Raw genomic sequence first — 16,501 nt, forward strand, 5'->3', positions numbered from 1 at the left:
TGTGCTGTTGAGCCATTTGTGTATGTCCTTTTGTAAAGTTTTTGAGTCTTTTACCCATTTTTAAATTTAGGTATAGGTTTGTATACTCGTGGTAGAAGTTCTTTGTCAGATATATGTACTGAGGAATATTTTCAACTGATATATTGCCTTTTTATTTTCTTAATTATGTCTTTTGATGAGTTTTTAATTTTGATCGAAACCACTTAAAATTTTTTCTTTTTTGGTTTGTGATTTTTGTGTGCTGGCTAAGAAATTTTTGTTTATCACAAGGTTGCAAAGGTATACTCTTATATTTTCTATAGGTTAATGTTTAGGTTTTTTATTTTATTTTATTTATGCATTTTATACTTCTCATTAATTCATTGAACAAATATTTATTGAGCACCTACCTGTTCAGTTCTAGGCACTATTAGTAAACAAAAACAGTTCACTCATGATAGCCCCTTAAGTAGGCCCTGCACTTGTGAAACCTACATTTTATGGGGAATGACAAATTAATAATAAGTCAATTATAGAGTATTTTAGAAGGTGAGAAAGAACCATGAGGTAGGGCAACAGAATAGGTAAAAGTAAAGGTGAGAAGAAGGTTTGCAATTTTAAGAAAGGGTGATAAAATTAAGCTTCATTGAGAATATGTCATTTAAAGAGTGAATTTAAGGTGAGGGAATTAGCCATTCACCTATTTGAGGGAAGAGTGTTCTGGGTAGAGAAAACAGCTATTACAAAGGTCTTAAGGTTGGAGCATGTCTCGCATGTCCCAGTAACAGCCAGCAAGCCAGTGTAGTCCAAGGTAATAATGGATAAGGTCACAGAGATAGGGGAGGACAAATGGTTTAGAATCTTATAGGCTATTATTAAGACTGTAACTCTTTGTGTGAGTGACACAAAAAGCCATTTGAGGGTTCACTATAGTTAGAACATATGTCTTCCTAAATGTCACTTAGAGATTTTATTTTATTTTTTCTTTAGATTTACCAGTTTACATATGCATAAATAGGAGTAAAACCTTTTTTTCTTTTCTGACAGATATACTTAATACTCTTAATGGTTTTCTTATTTCAGAAAGATCCAGATTACCTGAAGCTATGGTTGGACAATTTTGTTTCTAGCTATGAACAATTCTTAGATGTTGACTTTGAGAAGCTGCCTACCAGGTATGTAGAAACACTTAATTTCTTACCCTTGGGTGAGTTTCTTAATTTTTGGCACAAAGACTTCATTGACATGTACAATGAAGGCAATTATGTGACATACATGATACTCCTTCCTGTATAACCCTGCTCTCATGGCAGACATTGCTCATTGATCACTGCAGTCCTTTTTGCTGATACTAGACTTGCTTCTAGAAGGTTCTTTTCTTTGGTCAGTCCCTGGCAACTGTTTGTCCTGCAATTTGCTTTAGTTCTGAAACTACACTGAGAACTAGATCCCACAATTTAAGGGCAAAGTCCACCATAAGACTGCCTAAACTTCAAACAGTTTGTAAGTCTTGGGAGCCATATATACTTCTTACCAACCAGCTATAAATTTGGGGATTCTCACAACTCCCTCAGGTTCAATAGTTTGCTAGAACGACTCACGGAATGCACTGAAAACACTATACTTACTGATTGTGTTTTAATCATAAATGATACATGTAGGACATGGCCTGGAAGGGTCTTGGATGCAGGGCTTCCGTGCTCTCTCCCTGTGGAGTCAGGGCATGTTGCCCGCCCTGAATATCAGTGTGTTCAAATAAAGAAACTTTGGGCTTTGGGTGTCAGAGTTTTATTGGGTCTTATACTTCCTTGACCGTGTGATTGAACTCAGTCACCAGCTTCTTTCCCTCCCAGAAAGTTGGGGAAAGAGGGTCTTTTAGATGTGGCCAGCCTAGCTTTTCTCAAAACCTGCTAAGGGCCAACCCTGCGTCATTTCATTTGTATAAAATTTCTTTATTACACCACAGGCATTTGAATTGAAACTTACTTTTCTATTTCTGGCTTTAGAGTAGGGCCTTAGAAAAACATCTTGGTAGATGTGAAGTATTTATATTTTAAAAAGCTAGATTTGGAAATGGGGGGGAAATTCAAATCTATGGAGAAGTATAAGTGAAAGTACAAACTACCACTTCCCAACTCTTACAGTTCCAAGCCCACTTCCCAGATAAAGTATCTCAAGTCATCTTGAAGACCCTAGTATAAGTCAGGTAAAGGGGTTAGGTTGGCTGGGTTAAAAAGCTGGAGAAATGAAGAGACACTTTTAATTACAAGAGAAACTTCATTTATAGAGATGTGTTGAGTGGGGAGGGGAAAAACAGACGGTGTTTGATGATGAGAAAGAATATCTGGAGAATTAAAAATCTTCAAGGAGGAAAGCATTTGCAGGTTGGGGGTGGAGGTAGGCTGTAAGAGGGTAGGCACAGATGAGTTGAATATGGAGAATCAAATGGGAACCAGATCATGAAGTTCCAGCATGCATTGTTAATGGACTTTGATTTTTTGTTATGGAAGATACATATCTCTACTAAAGAATTTTCTGCATAAGAACATCATGATGAAGTGTTTTTAAAGTCGCTTTGGTGGAATTTGGAGGTTGGATTGGAAAAGGGTTAAGACTGAAGGTAAGAAGCCCAGTTAAGAGGTGATTGTAATAATTCAGAGAAAAAAATCAGTGAGCTTTGGACCAATGCATTGAACTTTTTTTTTTTTCTTAAGGGAAAAATGGTTGTTTGTTTTCGTTTTCAGTGCATTGAACTTAAGAGAGGATGTGGTTGTGCCTCGAAAGCAATAGTGCTGCAATATTTACAAATACAGTTTCAGAATTCTTTCTCATTAGATTATTTGTAACAGGTTTATAAAGGTTAAAAAGTATTAAAATTTTAACTCAAAATAAGGTTATATATTTATTCCTTCAAAGAGTATTCTTGTAGTTTGTGCTTAGAAGTGCTTTTAAAATAGTTTATAGCTCACTTTATATCTTGAACCTAAGGATTTTATGGAGTTAAGATTTGGACCTTTGAATGCTTGGGATTTTCTAAGGGGCACTTGTTACTATCCTTACATTATAAGTGTCTCTTTTTTGGGTACACCATTTCTAAAAACATTATGTACATTTATAGTACCACTACTACATTAAAGTAAGTGGAAGAATGCCAAGAATGTTGCTTTATTTATGATTTTGTTGGCTTATTTAAAATTGTATTTTATATCTTCATCAGAAAACTGAATGATAAATTAGATTTTACTAGTAGAAAACTTTCAATTTTTCAAGTGAATACTATGTACAAGATGTATGAAATTAGTCAACCATAAAGAGGAAACTCACAGATAATCATTTAAAGTAAACTGATCTATAGAATTTACAAGTTAATTCATAACACAAGGCAAGGATTGCTTTTACTGGAATTTAAAGCCTTGACATTTAAGCTGGATTTCTTCCTGTGATAGAGACAGCAATTAGTAGCTCTTTACAATAAACATTCAATAGCTAAATAGAGGAATAGAACAGATTTCTGGAATAGGTTAGGGAAATTTCAGGAAAAAGGAACATAGAATTTTGGGTAGTAAAGTCCTAGAGGTAGGAAAATGCTTCTCAATTCTTAAATCCTCATCATATTAGGAACATGGCTAAAAATTTCAACTTTGTTTATACATCATGTTCTAACCAAGCCCCAATTTTATAATGACTTAGTTAAAAAAAAATCAAACATAGATTTCTCTTTTAGAAGCTGATTTTTTTTTCCTGTCTAGTAAATACAAACGTGCAAATAGATAATGGGACAACTAAGAACAAAAGGGACTACTTTAAACAACTAGGATTGAATATTAGAAAATGTGGTGTTTGCTTATGTTTTTGGAAAAGTGAGAAAGAATAGTTGAGCTTAATCTTGAAAATCAGTTATCTTTTTTTAAAAATATATTTTATTGATTTTTTTACAGAGAGGAAGGGAGAGGGATAGTTAGAAACATCGATGAGAGAGAAACATCGATCAGCCGCCTCCTGCACACCCCCTACTGGGGATGTGCCTGCAACCAAGGTACATGCCCTTGACCAAAATCGAACCTGGGACCCTTCAGTCCGCAGGCCAACGCTCCATCCACTGAGCCAAATTGGTTAGGGCTTAGTTATCTTTAAATGTTTATTATTTTGAAGTTATTCTGGTTTTTCTAATCACATCTTTTTTAGCTTTTCAGTAAGAAAAAAGTATATATACAAATGAGAGTTTCTCTGGTACCATCTACACTAACAAAAAAATATGATGCAAATTGACCATACCTTTGGGACGCCCACCAACCAATCAGGAGTGAGTATGCAAATTAATCCAACAAAGATGGTTTAGTTTGCATACGCAGGAGCCAAGCGGCTGAGGGTGGGACGCAGGCGTTCTGCACCGCCGCAGCCACTCCAGGCCTGTGGGCAGCATGGGAAGGCAGAAAGGTGGCTCCGCCCAGAGCGAAGGCGGTGCCGGCAGCCAGGGGAAGGAAGGCCCATTCTTGCACGAATCTTTGTGCATCGGGCCTCTAGTCTATAAATAAGGGAGAATGAAAGAATCCACAGCTACAAGTGAAGTAATGCCTAGACTAAAATGAAACATGTATTTTTATAAGAATGTTTTAGAATTTGACAGTCTTGGCAATGTGACCTGTGATTTATTTTCTGTATAATTTAATTAAAGTCAGGTGTTTATTTTTAAAACATTCTACGTTGTAGTGTGGTTCAGAAAGAGACTAATAATATTTATCATATTTTTTAATGTGACTGCTAGTAATGTGCTTTACATTTTCTGGCCACAGTGAATGAATTAACCTTTTTTTAACTCAGTGTAAAAATAGTAGTAATACTTCATATTAAGCATTATCAGAAGAGAGACAGTTACAAAGTATAATTGTTATTAGGAGTTTTTTAGGTACTTCTTTGTGATTTGGGCATTTTCTTTCTTTTTTTTTTTATTAATATATTTTATTGATTTTTCACAGAGAGGAAGAGAGAGGGATAAAGAGTTAGAAACATCGATGACAGAGAAACATCGATCAGCTGCCTCTTGCACAACCCCCACTGGGGATGTGCCCGCAACCAAGGTACATGCCCTTGACCGGAATCGAACCTGGGACCTTTCAGTCCGCAGGCCGACGCTCTATCCACTGAGCCAAACCGGTTTCGGCGCATTTTCTTAATAGAGTCAGGGAAATTAGTATACAGAGGCTTACAGAAAGATTCTTAGGCTTTAGTGATAGTACTTTTAAAATATATTACATTTTTAGAGTTCTTTACATATTTCAAAGCTGAAAATGCACATTAACTTTCTGATTTCAGAACCCTGTAAAGTGAGGCAGATGATACTACAGTTTTATAGATTAGGGAACTTTAGAGATTAAATGAAGTGCTTCATGTTACAGAGGTGGATCTTAGTAAGCAGGTTTTCTGACTGTGCATCTAGGGAATTTTTATTATAAGAGATACACAGAGGAGCCAGTCACATCTGGTGTTGGATTTGTCCTTAAAGAACCATATAGTCTTCTTACACAGAAACCAGTTGTCAAAAACATTGAAATATTACTTTAAAAAATCTGCTATTGATGTTCATGCTTGGGTTCTAAATTCACCTCTTTATTCTGTCTGCTTTCCTTTTGCTGGTTATCTTCTCTCCTTCATCTGATCACATGGCTTGGGGAACCTATAGTTAGGTGAATATTATTTATTTAGTAAAGCACTTGACAAATATTAAACTAGGTATAGGTACTACATTTCTGTTTGCTAGTTATTATTTCTTTTAGAAATGGTATACACATACAGTATTTCTAAGTAGAAAGTGAACTAATTTATATTCTAAATATTTTCTTTAAAAATAGCACAATTGAAAATATAAAAAGTCTCTTTCTCTGTCTTTTTGGTAAGCCTCCTCTTAAGTAAGACTAACCACTCCTCTTAATAATCTTCTCAAGTGTCACTAATCATCTGCCGGTGCCTTGCAGAGAAGAGGGCATAGAATGTCTGGAATAAAAGAGCTTCTTTAGGATTTGAGCTGAAAAAGCAATTCCTCTATAAAGTACAAAACATTTTTTTCCTGTATTTAAACACCCTTCTTCTTCTTCTTCTTTTTAAAATTCTTTATTGTTTAAAGTATTACATGAGTCTCCTTTTTCCCTTAACCCTTCTTTTGTTCTCCTTATATTGTAGGGTAGATGATGTGCCTCCAGGAATATCTCTGCTTCCTGACAATATTCTGCAGGTTCTGAGGATCCAGCTACTACACTGTGTTCAGAAAATGGCAGATGGGTTGGAGGAACAACAGCAAGCTTTATCAATTTTGCTTGTCAAATTCTTCATTATTCTTTGCAGGTATCTAGTGCAAATAAACTATTTGTTTTAAGTAAATATTACCAAGATGGTAATGCATTTATTGATTATCAATGGTGTTTTATCAGATGGAGCATTAAAGAATGAGTGTACCTTTTGCAATAGGCTTGTGTTTTGTTATATTGGAAAGCCTTTTTAATAACTATACCTAGCTATAGAGAGATTCAGCCAAGATAAAAAAAAAATTGTTTTAAAGACAATGACAGTTTTTCCTAACCAAGAGTTTGTTGCACTGGTATTTTCTAAGTGGTCCTCACCTATAGACATAGATACATTTTTAGTACTGTGAATTATTTTTGAAATGTATTTTTCTAATGTTTTGTTTTATAAATGTACCAAGAAAGTATAGTTATTCTATAGCTTATATTTTTCAGGTTTATAGATAATTAGGTCTGTGGTACTTAAATTTTGGTATGTCTAAGAATCAACTGGGAAGCTTAATAGAAATACAGAACTTGAGCCTTATTACAGAAATTCTGATACAGAAGAGCTCAGGCACCCCAGCCGGTGTGGCTCAGTGGTTGAGGGTCTACCTATGAACCGGGGGTTGCATTTCTCTTCCTAGTTGGGGGACATTTATATCCTGCTATGTTTCTGAATTCATTTATTAAGTTTAGTGTTTTTTTTTAATAGAGTCTTTAGGGTTTTATATGTACAATATCATGTCTTCTCTGAATAATGACAGTTTTACTTCTTTCCAATTTGGATGCCTTTTATTTCTTCTTGTTTGATCACTATGGCTAGCACTTCCAGTACTGTGTCAAACAGGAGTGGTGAAAGTGGGCATCCCTGTCTTGTTCCTGGTCTTAAGGGAAATGGTTTTATTTTTCGCCCATTGAGTATGAGTTGGCTGTAGGTTTGTCATATAAGGCTTTTATTATGTTGAGGTATGATCCCTCTATTCCCACTTTGCTGTGAGTTTCTATCAAAAAAGGATGTTGTATTTGTCAAATGCTTTTCCTGCATCAGTTGATATGATCATGTGATTTTTGTCTTGCAATCTGTTAATGTGCTGTATCACATTTATTGATTTGTGAAATTGTACCAGCCTTACATTCCTGGAATAAATAAGCGTACATTTTTCTCACTATTTATATGTAATAAATATATGTGTATTTTTTTCTTCTCACAGAAATCTATCTAATGTGGAAGAAATTGGGACTTGTTCTTACATAAATCATGTCATCACTATGACAACACTTTATATCCAGCAAGTAGGTGTGAATTAATGTTTCTTTTTGTGGCTTTACTGAGAGTAACTAAGTTTTACTTTTTCTGTAGCATAGTTAGTAAAGTTAAATGTTTTCAGAGGACATAATAATTGAGAAGAGAATTAAAATTACTATTGGTACAATATATTTCAGGCATCTTATACATATCATCTAAAAGTAGAGATGCAATTATTAATATATTTATTTAAATTTAAATAAGCAAATTATTTTATAAATGGCTTTTTAAAATGACTCAATTTGTCATTTTATGTATTATTTATTCATCAAACATCTCTTATTGAGCACATAGGTTTTTTTGAAAAGATGTTTGGTTATTCATTGGAAACCCTTCCTAGGAAATTAATAAAGCTTGAGAGGTTATATTCAGTTCATCTGATTAATTGACTATATATTTTAGATTCGAATGGAACTTAGACTTATTTGAATAAAAATAATTTATTACTAGATAATGAATGAAACATAGTCCTTTAATGATATAGGTAAGGATGTTATACAGTTTAATATTTTTAACTAAATATAATTTTATGATTAACTTTATTCTCAGTTAAAAAGCAAAAAAAAAGAGAAGGAATTGGCAGATCAGACGTCTATTGAAGAATTTGTAATCCATGCATTGGCATTTTGTGAAAGTTTATATGATCCATATCGGAATTGGAGACATAGAATTTCAGGGTATGTCTTATAAGTCCTAATTTTCATTTGAACCTGAATGTCATAATATGTGCAATTCTTCAAAGCAGATCATATTCTCTATCAAAGCAATTGGTAAGATGTGTATAAGATGACCCTCATTTCTGTCTCTGAAGTAGAGAACTATATTGGAAGTAATGAATTCATGATAAATGCCATTTCCAGATAATTAGTTCGCCCTGAACTTTTATTTTGTGATGCAATTGAGTGCTAATAATCAGATAGGGAAATTTCAGAGCACAGTAGCATCAAGTAGAGAGCACATATTTTTCATGGAAAGGTCTCTGTTTTTAAAGCATATTTCATAATTTGAAAATGATTTTTAACATTTTGTCTAAGGGGCGGGTGCGGGGTGGAGCGGGTCATTGGGAAAAACAACAAAAAACAAAGGGGACTGAAAGGTTTGCGACGCAGGAAACAAGACAGAGTCCAGGCCATGGAGAGGGGGGGAGGTTTTAATCTTGCGCTCCCGGGCGAAACTCACGGTCCCAGAGTGGGCCAGGGGAGTTCGCGCCAAAACGGGGGCTTAGGTACTTCCTTTATACAGCTGTTTAGTGAGGGGAGGGTGGAGGGCATGAGAGGTGTGGAATTCCTGCCTCGGGCAGGGGTCTGGGAAGGCTGGCGAGGGTCTGGGAAGGCGCCAGTTATCTTTGTCACCATCTACCTTGCGGATGCTTGCATGGCTGTGGTCTTTCCCCCCTGCCTCGACCTAACATCGACATCTGTAATACTTTCAACAATAAAGATAAATTTTAAAAAATCAACAAAAAAACCTCACAACATTTTATCCATTTATTTTTATTAAGTGGAGCTTGTGTCAATCAGGGTCAGGAAAACAAACCATACTAGTATTTAAAAAGAGAGAATAGCCCTAGCCGATTTGGCCCAGTGGATAGAGCATTGGCCTGCGGACTGAAGGGTCCCGGATTCGAATCTGATCAAGGGCACAAACCTGGGTTGTGGGCTTGATCCCCAGTAGGGGGCATGCAGGAGGCAGCCAATCAATGATTCTCTCTCATCACTGATGTTTCTATCTCTCTCTCCCTCTCCCTTCCTCTCTGAAATCAATAAAAAATATATTAAAAACAAAAGAACATATGGTGGGCAAAAGTAGGTTTACAGTTGTCAGTAAAACAGTTTATTCATGTATTGCTATTAATTATATTTTCTACAGGAGCAACTATAAATCTACTTTTGTCCCACCCTATATAATACAAGGAAATTGTTTAATAGATATTAGAGAACTCAAAAAGCATAGAGGGGCACTGATAATACAAACAGTGACTTCAGGAAGCAAGTACTTCCCTGGGGCCAAGGGAACAAAGGGAAGAGATTGGAGTTATCAGAAACTAGAGGTTTGGAGAGCTTCTGAAGTGCTGCGGCTTGGACCTCTGAGGAAAGAGCATCGCTGAGCCAGTGTGGGTACTGCTGAGCAGCCATAAAGAGGCTAGTTCTGCGATTGCCAAAAATAAGTGGAAGATAGGAACCAACTGCAAATGTTGCAATGAATCCCTTTTTTGCTCTTTAACCTTCTGGGCTCCATTTAGTACTCACTGTTGGTGAACTCAACAGTTGGGATTGCTTAGCCAAATGAACTACAGTTATCAGAGTGCCTGTCCCAGAATCACAAAGCAGATAGAATATAGGACGATGGGTTTGGAGTTTAGTGACAATAGCATAACTACCAGTACAGAGCTCAAAGAGAAGAGTTGGTAAAAGTACATTCTATTTGTGTTGGCCTCACAGAAGTCTGTGGAAATATTTCAGCTATCAAAATACTGGAATTGTCATTAAAAACAAAACTGATCCCAGCCCATACTGGAGCTATATCCTTAAAATGGAAGAAGCCAGTAGTGTGGACTCTTTGTGTCCAAATAAAATTTCAAAAAGTGTCATAGAGTAGCCTGATTTCTGATGAATTTCAATGGCACTGTCGTAATAAAATACTATCTTAGGTATCAAATTAGCAGTACTGCTGAACAGTTTTTTTTACAAATTTTAAATAGCTAGTTCCTTTTTCCATTTCTAGTTTGGAGACGTAACCTGGTAGCTATGTTTGACCATTAAGCATTTTTTAATTTTTGCTTACTTCAAGAGAAGAAATCCTTTCATTGGTGAGCATTTCAGTTATTGGCTAGACTTCCTCTTTAAGATTATGTCATTCCTGGAGATGTATTATTCAGTACACAAAAGTAAAATATTAAATTTGTTTTATAGTTATTTTTGTAATTGTGCCATCTCTACTTGTCCATGATAATAATTTGGTATTAACTTCTTTTTAATGATAGACGAATCCTTAGTACAGTGGAAAAGAGCAGACAGAAATATAAGCCAGCTTCTCTCACTGTGGAGTTCGTCCCCTTCTTTTACCGTAAGTAACTGCTCTAATTCCTCTTACTTTCATTTTGGTGTTAGTAGCCCTGTGACTTTAGGCAAGATATTAAATTCTGACTTTCCATTTACTCATTTGTAAATGGGGGCAAAATATCATCCCCATATGGAATATTATGAGAATTAAATAAGATGGCATAAAGTATCTAAAGTACTACCTGATAGATGGTTTCTCTTTCCTTTTCTGTGAGAAAACACATACCTACCTTGCCTTTTATAGACATTAGCCTTTTCACAAATAGTTCTTAATGTTTCAGTGTCAGACATTCCCAAGACATAAGACATATTATAAAAGAAAAATCTTATTTATTTGTTTGTGTATTATATTCACAGAGTGTTTTCAAGAAAGTGAACATCTCAAGGAAAGCCTTAAGTGTTGCTTATTGCATCTCTTTGGAGCCATTATAGCTGGTGGGCAGGTGAGGAAAGTGTTGAATGTTAATATATGAAACAGTGGTTAACAGTGCAGAAAGCTTTCCATGGTTTATTTAATGTATTCTTTGTCTTTTTATAATTTCGTGAACCTTACAAATATTTTTCTAACTAATCTTCTTCTTTTATTTGTTAACTCCCTAGAAACCTAAATAATAATAATATCACTAAAATTAAATTAATGCATAACCAGATTTAACAGTTTTGGTATTATAAGTTCTTACTTGTGGTGACTTTTCAGCTGCTAGTTCTTTCTTTAGAGTATGGAGTAGAGGCAGCCCTGTTAGTCCACTTGATGAAATCAAGCTCTAGCAATTTGATTTCCTAAGACATGAATTTAGTCACTCTTCTGTTGATTTGTAACTAGTAAATGCATATAAACAAGGTTTAAACAAAGCCTTAAGAAAAAAATGGTTTATTTTGTAATATTTACTTCTTTTTTTTTTAAGTTGAACATCTTCAAAGCTGTCTGGTAAACTTTTGAGTATGATTACCAGTTGAAAACAGGATTATAGGTCAGAAAGAACATTCTACATGTTTTCTTTAACCACACAGTTTAGATTAGAGGTTTCTAACACTTTTTGTATCATGTTCCCCCTTGGCATTCTGGTAAAGCCCTTTATCATAATTTTTTCAAATACCTATAATAAAATACATAAGATCACAAAGGAAACTCATTTTACTGAAATACAGTTACTAAAATGTTAATAAAACAAATTTGTAACATAGTAATATGTGCTTTATAACACATTAAATAAAAAGATATACCAGCAAGTCTAGTATAATTAATGTAATTTCAGAGAAGAGATGAGGATAAATGATGTTTTTAAAACACTGCAACAACGATAATATATGAAAATATGTTTGATTTCTGTTGACAAAATCACAAGTATTACTAATAATATTACTTGGGTTTTCTAGTGGACTACCTTGCCTTCTCTTCACTCTAGTAGAAGAGGGAGAGTCTCTTTGTAATGAGAAGATTGGTGATCAAAATTGTGTTTTTCAATTTGTTTGCTTTATCACCTACCTTTATTAGCTGATATCATTTTTTTTTTGCTTTAGTATCTCTACTACTAAGAAGACTTAATAAGTATCCTATATAATAAAAGGGTAATATGCAAATTGACTGAACGGTCACTATGGCATGCACTGACCACCAGGGGGCAGATGCTCAATGCAGGAGCTGCCCACTGGTGGTCAGTGCGCTCCCACAGGGGAGCACCGCTCAGCCAGAAGCCGGGCTCATGGCTGGCGAGCATAGCGGCAGTGGCAGAAGCCCCTCCTGCCTCCGCAACAGTGCTAAGGATGGCCGACTGCGCGAGGGTGCAGGCTGGGCTAAGGATCACCCCCACCGAGTGCATGATTTTCATGCACTGGGCCTCTAGTATGTGAATAAAATTGGAAATTACATTGCTTTTGACTAATGGAAGAAGTTGGTTTGATCCCATTTCCTTTTTGAACACAGAGACTTATTGTTAGTGCCCAGAGGGAATCAAGCCCCGAGAGACCTCCAGTATTAAGACTAATATGGAAATCCAGTAGATACTAAAAGGCCAGTTTATTATTTTATATACCGAAAATACTCAAAATTGTTATAATCGGGTTATAGCTGTAATAGCTGCTATATTGAAGACAGAGGTTATTTATTGATTACAGCATCAGTATAAGGGTATTTAGATGAATTGAATATTTAAAGGCATAAGAATGGCCTTTCATAAAGAGCAGAAATATTGAAGTCTGATGACTCTTCTCCCTTCCCAAGCATTATGCCTTACTATTGGTATATTTGTTCTGTTCTGTGTTATGTTAAGAGCAAGGGCTTTGGAGCCAGATACTGAAATTCTAACAGCTTAACTTAGAAGTTTACTTTTTCTTTCATTAAAAAAAGAAAACAGCAGTAAGCAGTCCAGAGTTAATCTGGTGGCTCTAGGATCTTCAGGTACTCAGGTTCCTTCTGAAAGTCAGTTTATTTTTTCTTACTATTTCTTATGCTACAAGATAGCTCTAGAAGAACTCTAGATGGAGGGGGAGATGAAGACAAATGGCATGTGCCAGCTTTTTTTTAATGCGATACTGAAAAGCTGACACCATGTTGTTTATTTTAATCTCATTTGCTAAACTCCATCAGATAACTGCAAAGAGGGCAAATACATCCAGATAAAAAATTTGCTAAAACTTGCTTCCTTAGCAGCAGGGGAGGTTAGGGAATGTAATCTTTATTCCAAAAGCAAAGGGTCCTTTCTTTTTATTTGTAAAGTGATATCCTCTTTATAGTCTATTGACATATATCGTTGACCAAAACTGTGTCACGTGGCTGTTCCCAGCTACAAGGGAAGGTGGTGAGTTTTCTATGTGGGGAGATTGCTCTCTGAGTAAGAATTCTGTTAGTGAGGAAATGAAGATGTGTAAATCACGTAGTGTCTGTCAAATTATCTGATTTAAAAATATCTGGGATTCCCTTCATAAGGAAGTGGAGGAAAATGAAAGTTGAGTGGACCATCAACAATTTCTTCTGTAGTAGTACTTGTTGTTATTGATATTATTTATTATGTTGATAATAAACAGTCCTAATAGTCTCAGTGCTGTTACTTTCAGATGATTTTGCATAACTATGTTCTTATTTATTATATATCAATTTAACCATTTAGGGCAACATATACTATTTATTTCTAAGTTTAATTAATCACCTCAAATAGTTACCACTTACTTAGAATTTCAGAAGTATGTTTGTTGACTTCGAGCCATTCCAGTCTACTTATTCTATATAATAAAACCCTAATATGCAAATTGACCAAACGGTGGAACAACCAGTCAAACGACCAGTCGCTATGATGCACACTGACCACCAGGGGGCAGATGCTCAATGCAGGAGCATCTGCCCCCAGAGAGGGAGGCAGCAGGCAGTGGCAGCAGGGTGATTGGGGGGTGGGGCCAGCCGGAGAGTGGGCAGCAGCAGCGGGGGGCGTGGCTGGCCAGCAGGCAGTGCCAGGCTGCCAGCCAAGGTGAGTGCCAGTGGTGGCCCCCAGTCACCCCGCCTGCCGGTTGCCCCACAGATCGGCCTTGATCACTGGCCAGGCCTAGGGACCCTACCCTATATATTGGGAACAGTCTCTTAGATTTAAAAATTAAAACCTGGTAAGGCTACTCTAATACTGAAAAAACAGGATGATGCAGCAATGACATGTATGGACTCTGACTTGCACGTTTTGTGGTCAGCCCTGATTCTGACACTTATAACTGTGTGACAAAGCCAATTACTTAACTTCTCTCTACTTCAGTTTTTCCACCCATAAGATGGGGGAAATGGTACTACTGCCTCAGAAGGATCATGTTATATACTACTTTTTATAATCAGGGCAAAAAAATGTAGCTGCCCATACAACAGAAAGATGCCTTTCACCTGGATGGTCACTGGTGCATGCAGTGTCCCAGATTGCAAGAGGAATGTCTGACTGCCAGTTGTTGGACATCCCCTGAGGGGTCCCAGATTGCGAGAGACCACAGGCCAGGCTGAGGGACCCTCTCCCACCCCGCACGAATTTCATGCACCAGGCCTCTAGTATATCTATATCATTTGAGATAGATTTACTATAACCAAAAGAGAACCTGAGAGAGGTTTAACCAAATTGAGTTTTTCTTTTTCTTTTTTTATTGTTACATAAGAAATTGAAAATTAGGCAGTTCTGGGCTGGTATAGCAGCTCAGTGATACCACCAAGGACTATGGTTCTTCGGTGTTCTGTTTTGCTCTCTGTAGCCTGCTTTCTTTAATTCTTGGGTTTATTTCCTTGTGATATAAAGGTGGCTCCAAGCATCCTGTCTGCATTCCAGGCAGGAAACAGGTAAAAAGGCCAAAAGCAAAGGGTTCTTCCTTTTTATTTGTAAAGCGATTACATTTTTATAGTCTATTAGGATATATCCTTGACCAAAACTGTGTCACCTGGCTGTTCCTAGCTGCAAGGGGAAGTGGTGAGTTTTCTGTGTGGGGAGATTGCTCTCTGAGTAAGAATTCTGTTAGAAAATGAAGATGTGTAAATCACTGGTAGTGTCTGTCAAAGTATCGGATTAAAATGTTTTATATTTGATATACTAAAATAAAAAGTTGTCTGAAGACCTGTTAAATTCCTTTTTTTTTTTGCAAACACAGAAATTCAGTGTTTTGGATTTCATTTTTGTTGTCTCTCATGTTTCAGAAGAATGCTTTGCAAGCGATTTCCCCAGCCACCATGGAAGTTCTTATGAGAGTTTTGGCAGATTGTGATTCCTGGGAGGACGGAAATTCTGAAGAGGTGGGTAGGAAGGTAGAACTGACTCTGAAGTGCCTTACAGAAGTGGTGCATATCCTTCTCACGAGCAGCTCTGACCAGCGTCAAGTGGAAACCAGCACTATTCTGGAGAACTATTTCAAATTGCTGAATTCAGATCATTCAGCTTTACCTAATCAAAGGAGGTCCAGAGAGTGGGAAAGCCGGTTCATAGCTCTACAGATAAAAATGCTGAGTAAGTATCACAAAGAGTTTATTATACCCATTCCTATTATTTCCTAATTAATTTACCTCTTTGTCATCTGAAAAGCCTAAATTTAAAATATGGCTAGATTAAATGTTTTATGATCCCAAATTTTCTACTTCATAAATGGATGATTTTGTTTTTATTCCCCTAGATACCATCACAGCCATGTTAGATTGCACAGATAGGCCTGTTCTTCAAGCCATTTTTCTTAACAGTAACTGCTTTGAACATCTCATACGACTGCTACAGAATTGCAAGGTATTTTTCTGTTATTATTATTTTTGATTTTTAAGAAGTCATTTTATGTTTTGATTCAAATTTGCGCATATTGTTTCTATTTATTTATTGTGGTAAAATACATATAAAAATGTACTATTTTAACCGTTTTTAAGTGTACAGTTCACATTATTAAGTACTTTCACATTCACATAGTTGTGCAACAATCATTAACATCCATTCCCCATGTTTCTTTTCATCTGGTAAAACTGAAAGTCGATACCTGTTAAACAACTTCACATTTTCCCTTTCACTCAGTAACCACCACTGTACTTTCTGTCTCTTGATTTTGACTACTCTTAAGTACCTCAGGTAAGGGGAATCATACAGTGGTTTGTTTGTTTGTTTTGACTTGCTTATTTCATTTAGCATAATGTTCTCAAGAGTCATCTATGTTGTATCATATCTTCCTTTTTAAGGCCAAATATATTTTTGTGTGTGGGTGCGGTACTCCATATTTTGTATTTTTCATTCATTGCTTTGATTTTACCTTTTGGCTGTCGTGGATAATATTGCTATGAGTATGAGTATACAGATATCCCTTTGAGACCATGCTTTTAATTCTTTTGGGTATGTATCCAGAAGTGGAATTTAGTCTGTCTCAATAGCACATTGTCTTTTCTGTGAGAC

At 36.1% G+C, this 16,501-nt stretch overlaps 1 protein-coding gene across 6 annotated transcripts in view; it reads left to right on the top strand.

Annotated features, from left to right (window-relative positions):
- NBEAL1 (neurobeachin like 1) overlaps nucleotides 1-16,501 on the top strand; it is a 142,506-nt gene that overhangs the window by 25,770 nt on the left and 100,235 nt on the right. For all 6 annotated transcript variants that reach the window (XR_013814091.1, XM_079782313.1, XM_079782312.1 and 3 more), the window contains 8 exons: nucleotides 1,063-1,154; nucleotides 6,157-6,318; nucleotides 7,469-7,550; nucleotides 8,113-8,240; nucleotides 10,547-10,629; nucleotides 10,983-11,068; nucleotides 15,277-15,583; nucleotides 15,747-15,853. Coding sequence is in view for 5 of the 6 variants with exons in the window: in XM_079782313.1 (XP_079638439.1) it covers nucleotides 1,063-1,154; nucleotides 6,157-6,318; nucleotides 7,469-7,550; nucleotides 8,113-8,240; nucleotides 10,547-10,629; nucleotides 10,983-11,068; nucleotides 15,277-15,583; nucleotides 15,747-15,853 (1,047 nt within the window). In the remaining variant the exon portion in view is untranslated. The remainder of the gene's footprint in view (nucleotides 1-1,062; nucleotides 1,155-6,156; nucleotides 6,319-7,468; nucleotides 7,551-8,112; nucleotides 8,241-10,546; nucleotides 10,630-10,982; nucleotides 11,069-15,276; nucleotides 15,584-15,746; nucleotides 15,854-16,501) is intronic.

Source organism: Cnephaeus nilssonii (genome assembly GCF_951640355.1).
Source record: "Cnephaeus nilssonii genome assembly, chromosome: 10".
In the NCBI taxonomy this organism is placed as follows: domain Eukaryota; kingdom Metazoa; phylum Chordata; class Mammalia; order Chiroptera; family Vespertilionidae; genus Cnephaeus; species Cnephaeus nilssonii.